Genomic DNA, 13,004 nt, shown 5'->3' on the forward strand with positions numbered 1-13,004 from the left:
TCGTTGTATGTAATATATTGTTTATTACACTGACCAGTGTGTTGACTGGTCTTCACTGTGTCCAGGTCCCAGGAGCCCAAGGAGCAGACCTCATGGAGCTGTTGCTGTCTCTCTGGGGCTGCTCAGTGTCCTCCTGCTGGTCACAATCGTGATGTCTTGAATCATGTATTCATATCTTCATGCCTCAGTGCATGCCAGTGGAGACAAGCTGTCCTCAGTGTCTGCAGAGAGAGACCAGCTGAAGGACAACTTCACTGCACTGATGGACAACTTCACTGCACTGATGGACAACTTCACTGCACTGAAGGACAACTTCACTGCACTGACCCAAGAGAAGGACAGACTTCAGCTCCTGTTGAAACAGAGTGAGTGCTGGTCTGTGTGTGTTCTGCTGAGTCGTGCTCGAACTGTTTCCTAAAGAAATACCACTGTAAGTAGTTAGTCATTTTATTTAAGAAATAATTGTTCTGATAGTCAAATGTGAAGAATCCTTGATGACCTTCAAATAAGGGAACTGAGGAATTTCATTAAGTTACTTACTGAATTTAAAACCATAAAAAGGAGTTGTTTGAAAAGAAAAGTTCTGAGTCTCCCTTCAACGATGGTTATTAAGTACATTGTTTTTTAAGTTAAGTAAAAATGATGATTGGAAATGAATTAGTTCAATTCAAAAATAGGGATACACTATGACATATATAATGTCAGTGTATGAATAATGAATGTTGGACACAGAGATGCAGAACAGGACGTTAAAATAAAGTGATGTGTTCCATAGTGACGCTCCACAGCTAAACGCTCAAAATAGAGAGTCAGCAAAAAAAACACGACTTCCTCTTTGTAGGACTCATGTGTGACAATAAATGTTTCTTCTTTTCCAGAGAAAACGTGTCCTGAAGGCTGGAGGATGTTCAGTGGTTCCTGTTATCTTCTCTCTACACGGGCTGATTCCTGGACTAATGCCAGAACAGACTGCACAGACCAAAGAGCAGATCTGGTGATCATAGACTCACTTGAAGAACAGGTATTGGGAAATTATTTTTCAGGATAAAGGGGAACCTTTGTTTGTGTTCTGATATGTAAAACCTGGTTTATAGTTGGCTGGCTAAGACATAAATGATTATAACACTTCAAATTGCCTGAAACGGAATAACTAACAGCCCTATGAGCTCTTTAAAACATGAAGATACCAGAATACAAACACATACTGTACATGATAGCCCAGTGTGTGGACAGCACCCAGGGAAACTTGGGCTGTCAACATAAACACGTTAATCTATGCAATTAATGTTGCCAAGATGAATGCGACATAAAAGCGGCCGTTATCTGCAGTCAGTTACATCGGAGTAGCTCAAGGTGGAGAGAGCTTTTTGCAATGGAAGTAAAACAAACACATGACACATCTAGATGATAGACCAGTGTGTGGACAGCACACAGGGAAAGTTTCACGCTGACAGAGTCACAACCGGACAGTGGGCCTGAACCCAAGAGCACGACTACAAAAGGTTCCATATCAACGTTTATTACCAAAAAAAACGAAAAAAAAAAAATGAAAATCACTCTTGAAAGAGGAAAAAACGGCACTAGACCTAAGAACAAAAAAGGGTCTTGAAAGGAAACGCTAGACTAAAGAAGAACTACTTGAGATCAAACATGAACAAAGCCTCCAAATCACATGACCTGACCATGGCGCGTACCTCACCTCTTACAGGTGTAGACCAAATATTCAGATATATCATTTTCTCTCATCAGCTAGAATGACATTGAGATAACATTGAGCGAGTATTATAATTATATTCAGATTGTTAAAATAAATCCCTGTAAACTTCCTTAAAAATCTACAGAAATTGTTTTGCTTTGATTTTCATCTTGAACAGAAATTCCTCTCACTCATGACCACACAATTTAGTTGGATTGGTTTGAGTGACAAAGACATCGAGGGCACGTGGAAATGGGTTGATGGAACTCTGCTGACTGAGACGTAAGACACACAACAACATTTAAACATATACAACTATTGCTGCACCTATTATCATTATTTTTTGTCTAATTCTTCTAATATTTGTTGTGCACTACACAGATAATTAAACTCAATTGTTTGGAATATGTGATTCCTCATTTTTATGAGGAATCACATATTCCTTTTTTTACTGAAAAAGACTTTAAGTTCATCTCCAATTTAAGCTTCATCGAATGTTAATTCAGCCGCATTAGTGAAGAGACATTTGGAGGTTCACCATCTCATCCTCCTCCCACAGGTACTGGTCCATTCAGCCTGATAACGGGGGAGGAGATCCCCGGTGGGGGGAGGAGGACTGCGCTCACCTGAAACCTGGCCACAACGCACAATCAAACTGGAATGATCTGTCGTGTGACGCTGCTCTGCGATGGATCTGTGAGAAACTGCCTTAATAATAAACACATAATTTGTAAAGTGTGATTGTGTTTTGGCAAAAAGCCTTTAATGGTGTCGTTGTATGTTGCATTTAGAGAAAGAAGGAGACCATGTAAGTGCTGAGAGGTCAGGTATCAGGGTCTTATTTAAGTCTTTTTATTATGATGCATCTGTAGTGTGTGTCTGTATGTGTGTGCTGGTGATTTTGGTATCAAAGAAACAAAGCTGCATGTTGTACTGAACCTATATTTTAATAAAAAAGCTTCACGCTGAAATGCATTTATTAGAGCAATAAAGGCGACCTGAGTTTTCATTAATTACGTCACATTCCCCAATGCACCCAGCTAGTATGAACATCTCCTCATGTCCCTCAATAACTACTAGTATACAGTCCACCTAACAAGTAGCATGATGCAGCATGTGTACTTCTATGCAATGAAAATGGCTTCAGGACTTCACCATTATCAACGGGGGCATCTCAATTCCGGGAGGCTGCATCCTTATGGACACATTAGTCGACCGTCGGCTCCTCTGAACGGGTTCGAGGGACGCGGCCCTTCAGGCGCGGATTCAGAGGAGACCTCTGATCTGTCTATCCCAGCATGCAGTGCGAGCCGACGAGGATTTAACTCATTCACAAGGGAGGCGGGTGAGCCGACAGCGGGGGAAAAGAAAAAAAGAAAGAAAAGAAACTTCCTCAGCTTAAGGACTCTTACTTGTTTTACAGAGGAAACGTGTCCTAATGAGTGGAGGTTGATCTTCTCTTTACAGCTCATTGTCAATCAAATCTATCAAAATGAAACATGAACAACAGCGTTCTGTCCATTTTTAGGATGAACAGGATTTCCACTTTACATGTATTGGTCGTACACTCGCTGCATCCGCTATTGTTATTATTTGTAAAACTCTCTGAATAATTTCTCGAATTAGTCTTAAACACCACACAAATAATTACTGGATTAAAAGTTTAAATATCTTTGTATTTAATGCCGTTGGCTGCTTCGGTAAAGTGAAAGAAACCTGTGAACGTTCACCAGCTTGATCCTCTCCTCGGTACTGGGAGAGTGGACCTGGTTTAACATTTCAAGGTTTCAAGGGTTCAAGGATTCAAGGATGTTTGCTCCTCAGTGTGCGTCCATGAAATTAAGTTGTAGCCTATTTGTAACACAACCAACACGAGACTAAGAAAAACAAAGAAGAACTTGACCAATTAGAGAATTGTTGTCACGATGTTCCGGTTGGTTAGAGAGAAGTGGTGCCTTCATGGGCCCACTTACTTTCCTCCACTCTGACTTCCTCTAAATGAACAGAAACAAAGCGTAACATTGTCACATTCTATCAAATACTTGTGTGTCGCGGTAAATGAAATAGGAAGTGATATCTTATCTCTTGGTTTCCCTGTAGTTGTTCTATTCACGCATTCCTCTATTCTCTACAGTGTAGAAGTCATTAAAAGTCAGAAGTCAGCTTCAGAATTCGTGTGTTCCTGTGATCATCGTTCAACGGATGTTGAACTCGAAAAGAGTATGATTTTGTAGTGGAACATTTTAAAAACAGTTTTTAGATGGTGTGACTACTACTGCCTTACTTTATTGCCTTGAATCATGAGAGAGAAAAGACGCAGATGTGTCCTTTAAATGATTGTGGGGTGTAGAAACGAGACTTCAGGGACACATCACACGGTGCTCCCGTCTGCTTTAGGGGGGAAAACGGAGGTCAGATTTATTATGGATTCTTTTTTTTAATCCGTCTATGGTGTATTAAGAGTTAAAATAGCCCAGAGTTAAGCAGATTCCTCTAGCAAACTAAACCTATTACAATATCCAGTATATTCCATGTGTCCATCTACACTAATTGGTTTATCCAAAACGTCCAAAAATGTTTGGTTTTGTCACCATCCAAATCAATGGTAAAGTATTTGGGTGTTTTTCCATGTAGGCCCCTGACTACACTGAGTGGGCGGGTACAAATTCGTCATATCGGACAAAGAGCCACAGCCAAAAGGTGTATTGAGTCCGGCAGTAACTCCAGTCGACACCTGCCACACACACCCATCAAAGAACTCTGAAGCTGTCCCAAAATGTGAACTAGAATTACATGAAGACTGTGCTAGTTATCAAAATGCCCATTTGTCCAAATAACGTATCACCTGTCAACTCAAGCCCATCAGACAGGTGAGGATATGAACAGATGGGTAGTTATATAAAGTGTATTCTTTATTGCATTGATCCCTGTGTCCGCTGCTCTGATTTGTGAGAGCAGAGACAGCAGACTGTATTGCAGCTGTTCTGCTTTAAAACTGAAACTTCCTCAAAAGTCACATTATTCATAAGCTGAAAGCAGCATCACATTGATCATTTGACAGCTGCTCGTCTTCACAGCGATGGACGAAATCTACGTTAATGCTGAATACGACATTTCTCAGGTTTCCATAAGACCTTCAACACCTGCCCCAGGTAAGAATGATCAGTCTGTGCAGCTTCTCCTGACCAGTGTGTTGACTGGTCTTCACTGTGTCCAGGTCCCAGGAGCCCAAGGAGCAGACCTCATGGAGCTGTTGCTGTCTCTCTGGGGCTGCTCAGTGTCCTCCTGCTGGCTGGACTCGTCGGACTCGGTGTTCACTGTGAGTCTGATCTTCATCCAACCTGAGATATAAAAGAGTTCAGGTTCCTGGTTGTCATGACAACATTTGCTCAGTATCTTTATGTTCTCAGAGAATCGATGATGGGATGTTTTTGTAATATAGACCCCAACAGTGATGTATTTAATCATGTCTTCATGTCTTCATGACTCAGTGCATGCCAGTGGAGACGAGCTGTCCTCAGTGTCTGCAGAGAGAGACCAGCTGATGGATACCTTCACTGCACTGATGGACAACTTCACTGCACTGACCCAAGAGAAGGAAAGACGTCAGCTCTTGTGCAAACAGAGTCAGTGCTGGTCTGTGTGTGTTCTGCTGAGTCATGTTTTTTTTATATGTTGGGCTCCCACCATCTTATAAGTAATGAAGAAAACTTAGAAAGAGTATCTTTTAGACAGGAGTAGTTCCTCTGCACAGTCCTCCTCCGTTTGTTTGGCTTCCAATGCAAAAAGCTCTCTGCATCTTCATCTCTGATCTAACGTAACTGACGGCAGCACGTGAAGGTTCCTTTTTGGGGTCAACGCACACAGGAAGTAAACAAACAAGTTAGGTCAACTGCGTTAAATTATTTCATCACAATATTTGCATAGATTAATGCGTTTAATTTAAGCCATTTTCAAAATATTGTAAATAAAAATGGGGATATTGGAGATGAAATTCAGTTCAGAAGTTCAAATAAAAGAATAAGATATATAACAATACAATATAAAACTTCTAATATATCTGTGAAACTGTTAGATGATATTTGTCAAGCCTTTTTTAAATTGTTCTGGTAATGTGAAGAAATGCATGTCGAACAAATATACAGTCATGTGTGCCATAGTGACGCTCCACAGCTCATGAGCTCAGTGTTCAGAAGAGTAACAAAACACCTGTCCTCAGTCTAAGGACTCTAGTGTGGCGTTCATGTCAGGGCCGGATTAAAAGGAGGACTCAGATGCAGAGGGTTGGTGTCTTTATTCGTCTCGTGAATCAAAAAAAAAAAAAACATAAACGGCTATGAGCTATTTAGCGTCTCTGCCAAAAACGTGTAAACTCAAAATCTCTCTTGACCGAGGAAAACAAAAAAGGCTTCGAAAGCACGCCAAACTAATTCTAAGAAAACTCTAACAAAAGGTCACTGTTAACAGAGGAAAAACAAAAAGGGTAATTGTTTCAAGACAAAACGATTTCTGTGGCTGTGGCGAGGCTTAGGTGGACACAAGGTGGCACACTCAGGCACGAGACAAAGGGAGACGCACACTATAAGACACATGAGGGCAATGGGAAACAGGAATCAGGGGAGACGATTCGACTGGTGACATGAGGAAGGGCAAGTGACCTGAAACGAGAGGAAATAAAACCGGAAATGACAAGACCAAAACATGCAGACAAGACCCCAACTTGACCTCACCCTGTGACAGTTCAATGTTTCTTCTTTTCCAGAGAAAACGTGTCCTGAAGGGTGGAGGATGTTCAGTTGTTCCTGTTATCTTCTCTCTACGCGGGATGATTCCTGGACTAATGCCAGAACAGACTGCACAGACCAAGGAGCAGATCTGGTCATCATAGACTCACTTGAAGAACAGGTAGTGTGACGTTTGTGCGCCTCCCTTTGTTCACATAGAAGTTTATGAGAAAAGGACTCCACTTTTACTTCTTATTCCCTCAGTAAACATTGGAAACGCGAGTTCGTGGTCTGTTGGGATTAATCCCTTTTTCATGTTGAACAGGAATTCCTCTCAGGTAACCACACACGTCGTGCTTGGATTGGTTTGAGTGACACAGAGGTCGAGGGCACCTGGAAATGGATTGATGGAACTCTGCTGACTGCGACTTTAGCGTGAGACACAACAAGATTTATTAATATTCAATTTAGTAAAACCGAAATGAGACTCAACAAAAAACATTTTCCTGCCAGCGTTGGTGCACTACACAAATAAATGTAATTCATTTGGTTTGAAAATATGAATCCACACATTTAGTTTATTCATTTTAAGCTGCATTGAGTTGTTTTCTGGCCATGTGGATGAAGTGGCCTTTTTAAAAGTCCTTTGAAGAATCACCAGCTCTTCATCTCTTAGGTACTGGGCCGATTTTCGTGGAGTTCAACCTGATGACTTTGAAGGTAGAGAGGACTGTGTTGAAATTGTTTTCGGCTGGAACTCCGAAAGAAACTGGAATGATAGAGACTGTAGTGCCTCTCTTCCATGGATCTGTGAAAAACTGGTTTAACATTTCAAGTTATAAAGGTTCAATAATCATTTATTGTTACTATGCAACAAAAGGATTTGACATTTTAGCCCATTTTTAACAAAAAGAGAAGACAAAGCAACATGTTGTAAAGCATTCATTGATTCTGCATTATAAACAATGTAAGCAACAAAAACAATTATCTAATGTAATAATATGGCCGACATCTTCAAATTAAAATATTCAATGAGGAAAAACATTGTCCATCATCTGACTCTTTGAGCACCAAGCATCAGTGATGTCTATGAGTCCATTACAACCATGAATGTTATTATGATCATGGTAATTGCCTTAAGTGGAGCTAATTAGCATATTTCCGGGAGCAAGACCACGCGGCCAACACGCCTCTTCCGGTATTTCTATAAATACAGGTCAACCCACTCTTCTTGCTCTCTAGTACGAATTCTGAAAACTCCACCCTCCCTACCCAGCATGTGTACTTCTATGTAATGAAAATGGCTCTCAGTCCGTTCCTGTTTGGTGAGAGAAGGTCTCCATCAAGTGTCCGTTGTGTGTCACTGGTTTGTTGCATTAGGTGAGCTCAGCTCTCACTGTTCCTTTGAATGTTTGTGTCTTTTTACTCTCAGAAGTGAGCTCTCACTTGGTGGGCTGCGTCCTGATGAGGTTAAAAGGTTAATATATTGTTCATAGTTTCAGGTTAAAAAGTTGGATGCTGTATTTTGAAGTGTTTTGTATTCATTCATATTTACAGTGTAATTTAAACAGTCTCAAATTGATCAATTCAAATCGGCTCAGGCAATAATTATGCACCAGAGTGGGAAATAATGAGAGTGTTGAACGACGGTCTTTAGTGATCGATCCTCTGAGGGAAAACTTAAGTGTTTCAGTCAGACCAGAATTCACACCTCACACTCTCACCTGCAGACTCTGATGTTGTCACTAATACAAACTGTAGATCTTTACATTCTGATGGTTTTTGTCACATAAACGACTCATACAGACCCGAAAAGGTTGATTGAAAAATGTTGCATTATGGGAAAAATCAGTCCTAAAATATAACACCTCAGTTATTAGTACAAGAATATGTGGTTTAAAGTAACTCCTCACTTTTCCCTTTAGGCTCTGTATTCCATTCTTTCTTGTACCAACAGGTGGAGGATACCAAGGGTCACATGGTGGATGACCACATGATGTCCCTAGTGTTAGTAACACAACTAATGAAACGAGACAAATTAAATTCAGAGCCAGCATAGCAATTTGTGACTTTTTGTTTGTCTAAAAGAAAAGAAAAAAGATAAATTATTACCAAATATAGTTTCCTCTTGTCGGTGTAAGTTGATGCTGCATCTTTGACCCTCAAGGAAAAAGCCTCCAATCTCAACAGTAATGGATGATTTATATGTAAATGTAGAATGTGACAAACCTGTCAACTCAAACCCTGTAAACAATCAGAAAGGTGAGAGTATAAAGAGATGTGTAGTTATATAAAGTGTTTTCTTTATTGCTTTAATCACCGTTCACTGGTCTGAACTCTGAAAGCAGACTTCATTGCATCTGTTCTGCTTTATTTTATTTATATCTGAAACTTCCTCAAAAGTCAAATCATTTATAAGCTGAAAGCAGCATCACGTTGATCATTTGACAGCTGCTCGTCTTCACAGCGATGGAGGAAGTCTACGCTAACACTGAATACCTGAAGTCTCAGGTTTCCATAAGCATTGTTTCTGACCATGACCATCCCTTTATGGCCACCATGTACCATCCTATGATGGCTACTTCCAGCAGGATAAGTCACCATGTCACAAAGCTTTAATTATTTCAAATTAGTTTCTTGAACATGACAATGAGTTCACTGTACTAAAATGGCCCAGCAGTCACCAGATCTCAACCCCATAGAGCATCTTTGGGATGTGGTGGAACGCGAGCTTCGTGCCCTCGATGTGCATCCAACAAATCTCCATCAACTGCAAGATGCTATCCTATCAATATGGGCCAACATTTCTAAAGACTGCTTTCAGCACCTTTTTGAATCAATGCCACGTAGAATTAAGGCAGTTCTGAAGGCCAAAGGGGGTCAAACACAGTATTAGTACGGTGTTCCTAATAATCCTTTAGGTGAGTGTATATATGTAATATCTTCTCTGTGAACTATACAGTCTGTTAGTCCTGTCCAAACTTTATTTAAGCAAATGTTTGCATGTCACTCTTTCCTAGTGCTGGTTGCCTCTAATTCATGCTTTATTGTAATGTTCTGTTCTGCATCTCTGTGACCAACATGCGTTACTTACTACCAACAAACAGAGAAGTGGTCAAAAGGAAGTGATGAAGCAGCATTTCTATCTCTCTTCAAGCAGCCACTTAAGGCTGGAACACGCGTCTGTTTCTGGGTGAACGGACTCGTTTCACTTTATGGTTCTCAAAGGTTTGGACGTGTCGCAAAGCATTTCACCTCCAGACAAACACGTGGAAAAAGGTGTATCGTCGAAGACTTCCTAGAGAGTGACTTTGTGTGTGGAAGTCGTTGGTTTGTTTATTTATTCATCAGAGACTTTTTTGCCTCGTGCATCACCACTGCTGCTTTTAAACGGACATATTTGCCCCGTATTTTCCTCCACAACTTTGTTCACCCCTCAACCGGCAAACCGACGTTTGCGGAGATCTGCGTCCATGAATTGGACGCCATCCGCGCGTCCTTATAGTCCGCCAATGACGGGTTGTATCATATTTACGGATTTCTTCCGACAAAAACTTATTTTAATAATGGCGGGATTATGCTATGAAACAGGAAATGTGAGACTCCGTAAAGGATGTTTTTAGCAGACCTATCACAGCCTTGTGGGCTCCGTGATCTCGCGGAGCTGTTGACGCAATTCTAGAAAAATGGGTCGACACACGCAAGCATGCAAGAGGGGTGAAAAGGCAGCAAGGAGCCCTTGCGTCTGCGTGTCCTTGCGTTTCCCTGAAAACGCAGAAGCATAAACTAGGGTTTACGCAACTTCAGGGTCATTTCACGCACAAGCAAAAAGCACTAATCCAATCCAGCCAGTGTCTCAATGGGTCCGCTGATTCCTTTTAGGACGCATTCTTAGACCTCATACGTCACTTCGGATGCGACTCAGCCCTCCTATCCGTTGGCTCGGAGGACACATCCGATCTATTCTATGAAGCCCAGCATATGGATTGGATTTATTGCGGTTGAATGTATGGCAGGGCCGGGTCTAGGCAGGGGCAAGAGGGGGCCTGGCCCCCTCAAATAAATGTTGTGCCCCCTCAAACTAAATCAATCAATTAGACATGGTAAAAGGTGCTGGAGCACAATGCCCCCTCAAGATTTGTGGCTGCCCCCTCATAAATGCCTGTCTAGACCCGGCCCTGCTGTATGGTTGAAACCAGGAACTCAGGAACAACCTGGAATGATGTTCGATGTACTGACTCTCTGCATCAGATCTGTGGACAACTGGTTTAATATTCTAATATACACTCACCGGCCACTTTATTAGGTACCCCATGCTAGTAACGGGTTGGACCCCCTTTTGCCTTCAGAACTGCCTCAATTCTTCGTGGCATAGATTCAACAAGGTGCTGGAAGCATTCCTCAGGGAGTTTGGTCCATATTGACATGATGGCATCACACAGTTGCCGCAGATTTGTCGGCTGCACATCCATGATGCGAATCTCCCGTTCCACCACATCCCAAAGATGCTCTATTGGATTGAGATCTGGTGATTGTGGAGGCCATTTGAGTACAGCGAACTCATTGTCATGTTCAAGAAACCAGTCTGAGATGATTCCAGCTTTATGACATGGCGCTTTATCCTGCTGAAAGTAGCCATCAGAGGTTGGGTACATTGTGGTCATAAAGGGATGGACATGGTCAGCAACAATACTCAGGTAGGCTGTGGCGTTGCAACGATGCTCAATTGGTACCAAGGGGCCCAAAGAGTGCCAAGAAAATATTCCCCACACCATGACACCACCACCACCAGCCTGAACCGTTGATACAAGGCAGGATGGATCCATGCTTTCATGTTGTAGACGCCAAATTCTGACCCTACCATCCGAATGTCGCAGCAGAAATCGAGACTCATCAGACCAGGCAACGTTTTTCCAATCTTCTATTGTCCAATTTCGATGAGCTTGTGCAAATTGTAGCCTCAGTTTCCTGTTCTTAGCTGAAAGGAGTGGCACCCGGTGTGGTCTTCTGCTGCTGTAGCCCATCTGCCTCAAAGTTCGACGTACTGTGCGTTCAGAGATGCTCTTATGCCCACCTTGGTCGTAACGGGTGGTTATTTGAGTCACTGTTGCCCTTCTATCAGCTCGAACCAGTCTGGCCATTCTCCTCTGACCTCTGGCATCAACAAGGCATTTCCGCCCACAGAACTGCCGCTCACTGGATGTTTTTTCTTTTTCGGACCATTCTCTGTAAACCCTAGAGATGGTTGTGCGTGAAAATCCCAGTAGATTAGCAGTTTCTGAAATACTCAGACCAGCCCTTCTGGCACCAACAATCATGCCACGTTCAAAGTCACTCAAATCACCTTTCTTCCCCATACTGATGCTCGGTTTGAACTGCAGGAGATTGTCTTGACAATGTCTACATGCCTAAATGCACTGAGTTGCCGCCATGTGATTGGCTGCTTAGAAATTAAGTGTTAACGAGCAGTTGGACAGGTGTACCTAATAAAGTGGCCGGTGAGTGTAGTCTCAAGGGTTCAAGGATGTTTGCTGTCAGTGTGCAACAATGAAGTTAAGTTGTAACCTGTTTGTAACACAACCAACACGAGACTAAGAAACTTCAGAACTTGACCAATTAAGGAATTGTTGTCCCGATGTTCCTGTTGGTTAGAGAGAAGTGCTGCCTTTGAGGTTTGAGATTTAACAGAATTGGAACTTTTACAGCAATGGAGGATTTAGATGTTAAATATGATAAACTCTATGACCAATCAGAAAGCTGAGAGTATGAACAGGTGTGTAGTTCTATAAAGTGTATTCTTTATTGCATTAATCCCTGTTTACTGATCTGAACTCTGAGAGCACAGAGAGGAGACTTCATTTCAGCACTTCTGTTTTATTTTATTTATATCTATTAAGTGAAACTTCCTCATGAGTCACATTATTCATAAGCAGGAAGCAGCATCACGTTGATCATTTGACAGCTGCTCGTCTTCACAGCGATAAAGGAAATCTACGCTAACGTTGAATACGACAAGGTTTCCGTAAGACCTTCAACACCTGCCCCAGGTAAGAATGATCAGTCTGTGCATCTTCTCCTGACCAGTGTGTTGACTGGTCTTCACTGTGTCCAGGTCCCAGGAGCCCAAGGAGCAGACCTCATGGAGCTGTTGCTGTCTCTCTGGGGCTGCTCAGTGTCCTCCTGCTGGCTGGACTCGTCGGACTCGGTGTCCACTGTGAGTCTGATCTTCATCCAACCTGAGATATAAAAGAGTTCAGGTTCCTGGTTGTCATGACAACATTTGCTCAGTATCTTTATGTTCTCAGAGAATCGATGATGGGATGTTTTTGTAATATAGACACCAACAGTGATGTATTTAATGATATATGATTGAATTGAATTATGATGATTAAATGACTTCAATGAAAAATGAGGAAGCCTGGCTTCCCTTGGCCTCTGCAAGAAACCACCACTGTCGAGTCTGCACACACAGATTAGCAGATAGCAACCTAGCTTTTCTCAAAATGTCTTGGGGGATCCTGAACGCCCCCCAGAGCAGTCTGCAAATTGACAGTCTTTTATTTCATTATTTAATATATTTTATT

The 13,004-nt window shown here is 41.9% G+C and overlaps 1 protein-coding gene and 1 long non-coding RNA gene across 2 annotated transcripts; both read left to right on the plus strand.

Moving 5' to 3' along the window:
• Positions 1 to 163: 163 nt before the first annotated feature.
• Positions 164 to 2,700, plus strand: LOC134132794 (C-type lectin domain family 4 member M-like). The gene is made up of 4 exons (XM_062564880.1): positions 164 to 365; positions 879 to 1,021; positions 1,875 to 1,978; positions 2,256 to 2,700. Exons 1-4 carry the CDS (start codon positions 164 to 166, stop codon positions 2,407 to 2,409), a joined length of 603 nt encoding a protein of 200 aa, XP_062420864.1. The 3' UTR covers positions 2,410 to 2,700.
• A 2,491-nt stretch (positions 2,701 to 5,191) lies between these two features.
• On the plus strand, positions 5,192 to 7,421 carry LOC134132830 (uncharacterized). Its single transcript, XR_009957015.1, has 4 exons — positions 5,192 to 5,322; positions 6,459 to 6,601; positions 6,746 to 6,855; positions 7,097 to 7,421. It is a non-coding gene; the product is annotated as an uncharacterized LOC134132830 (long non-coding RNA).
• Positions 7,422 to 13,004: the final 5,583 nt, after the last annotated feature.

The sequence above is a fragment of the Pungitius pungitius genome, chromosome 10 (genome assembly GCF_949316345.1).
Source record: "Pungitius pungitius chromosome 10, fPunPun2.1, whole genome shotgun sequence".
NCBI classification, from domain to species: domain Eukaryota; kingdom Metazoa; phylum Chordata; class Actinopteri; order Perciformes; family Gasterosteidae; genus Pungitius; species Pungitius pungitius.

What these genes read in the sequence shown, in the direction of transcription:
- LOC134132794 (XM_062564880.1), top strand. Translation starts at nt 164, where the DNA reads ATGTATTCATATCTTCATGCCTCAGTGCATGCCAGTGGAGACAAGCTG. An exon ending in TAGACTCACTTGAAGAACAG is followed by an intron (nt 1,022 to 1,874) that starts GTATTGGGAAAT and finishes CATCTTGAACAG; the next exon opens with AAATTCCTCTCACTCATGAC. An exon ending in GGAACTCTGCTGACTGAGAC is followed by an intron (nt 1,979 to 2,255) that starts GTAAGACACACA and finishes CTCCTCCCACAG; the next exon opens with GTACTGGTCCATTCAGCCTG.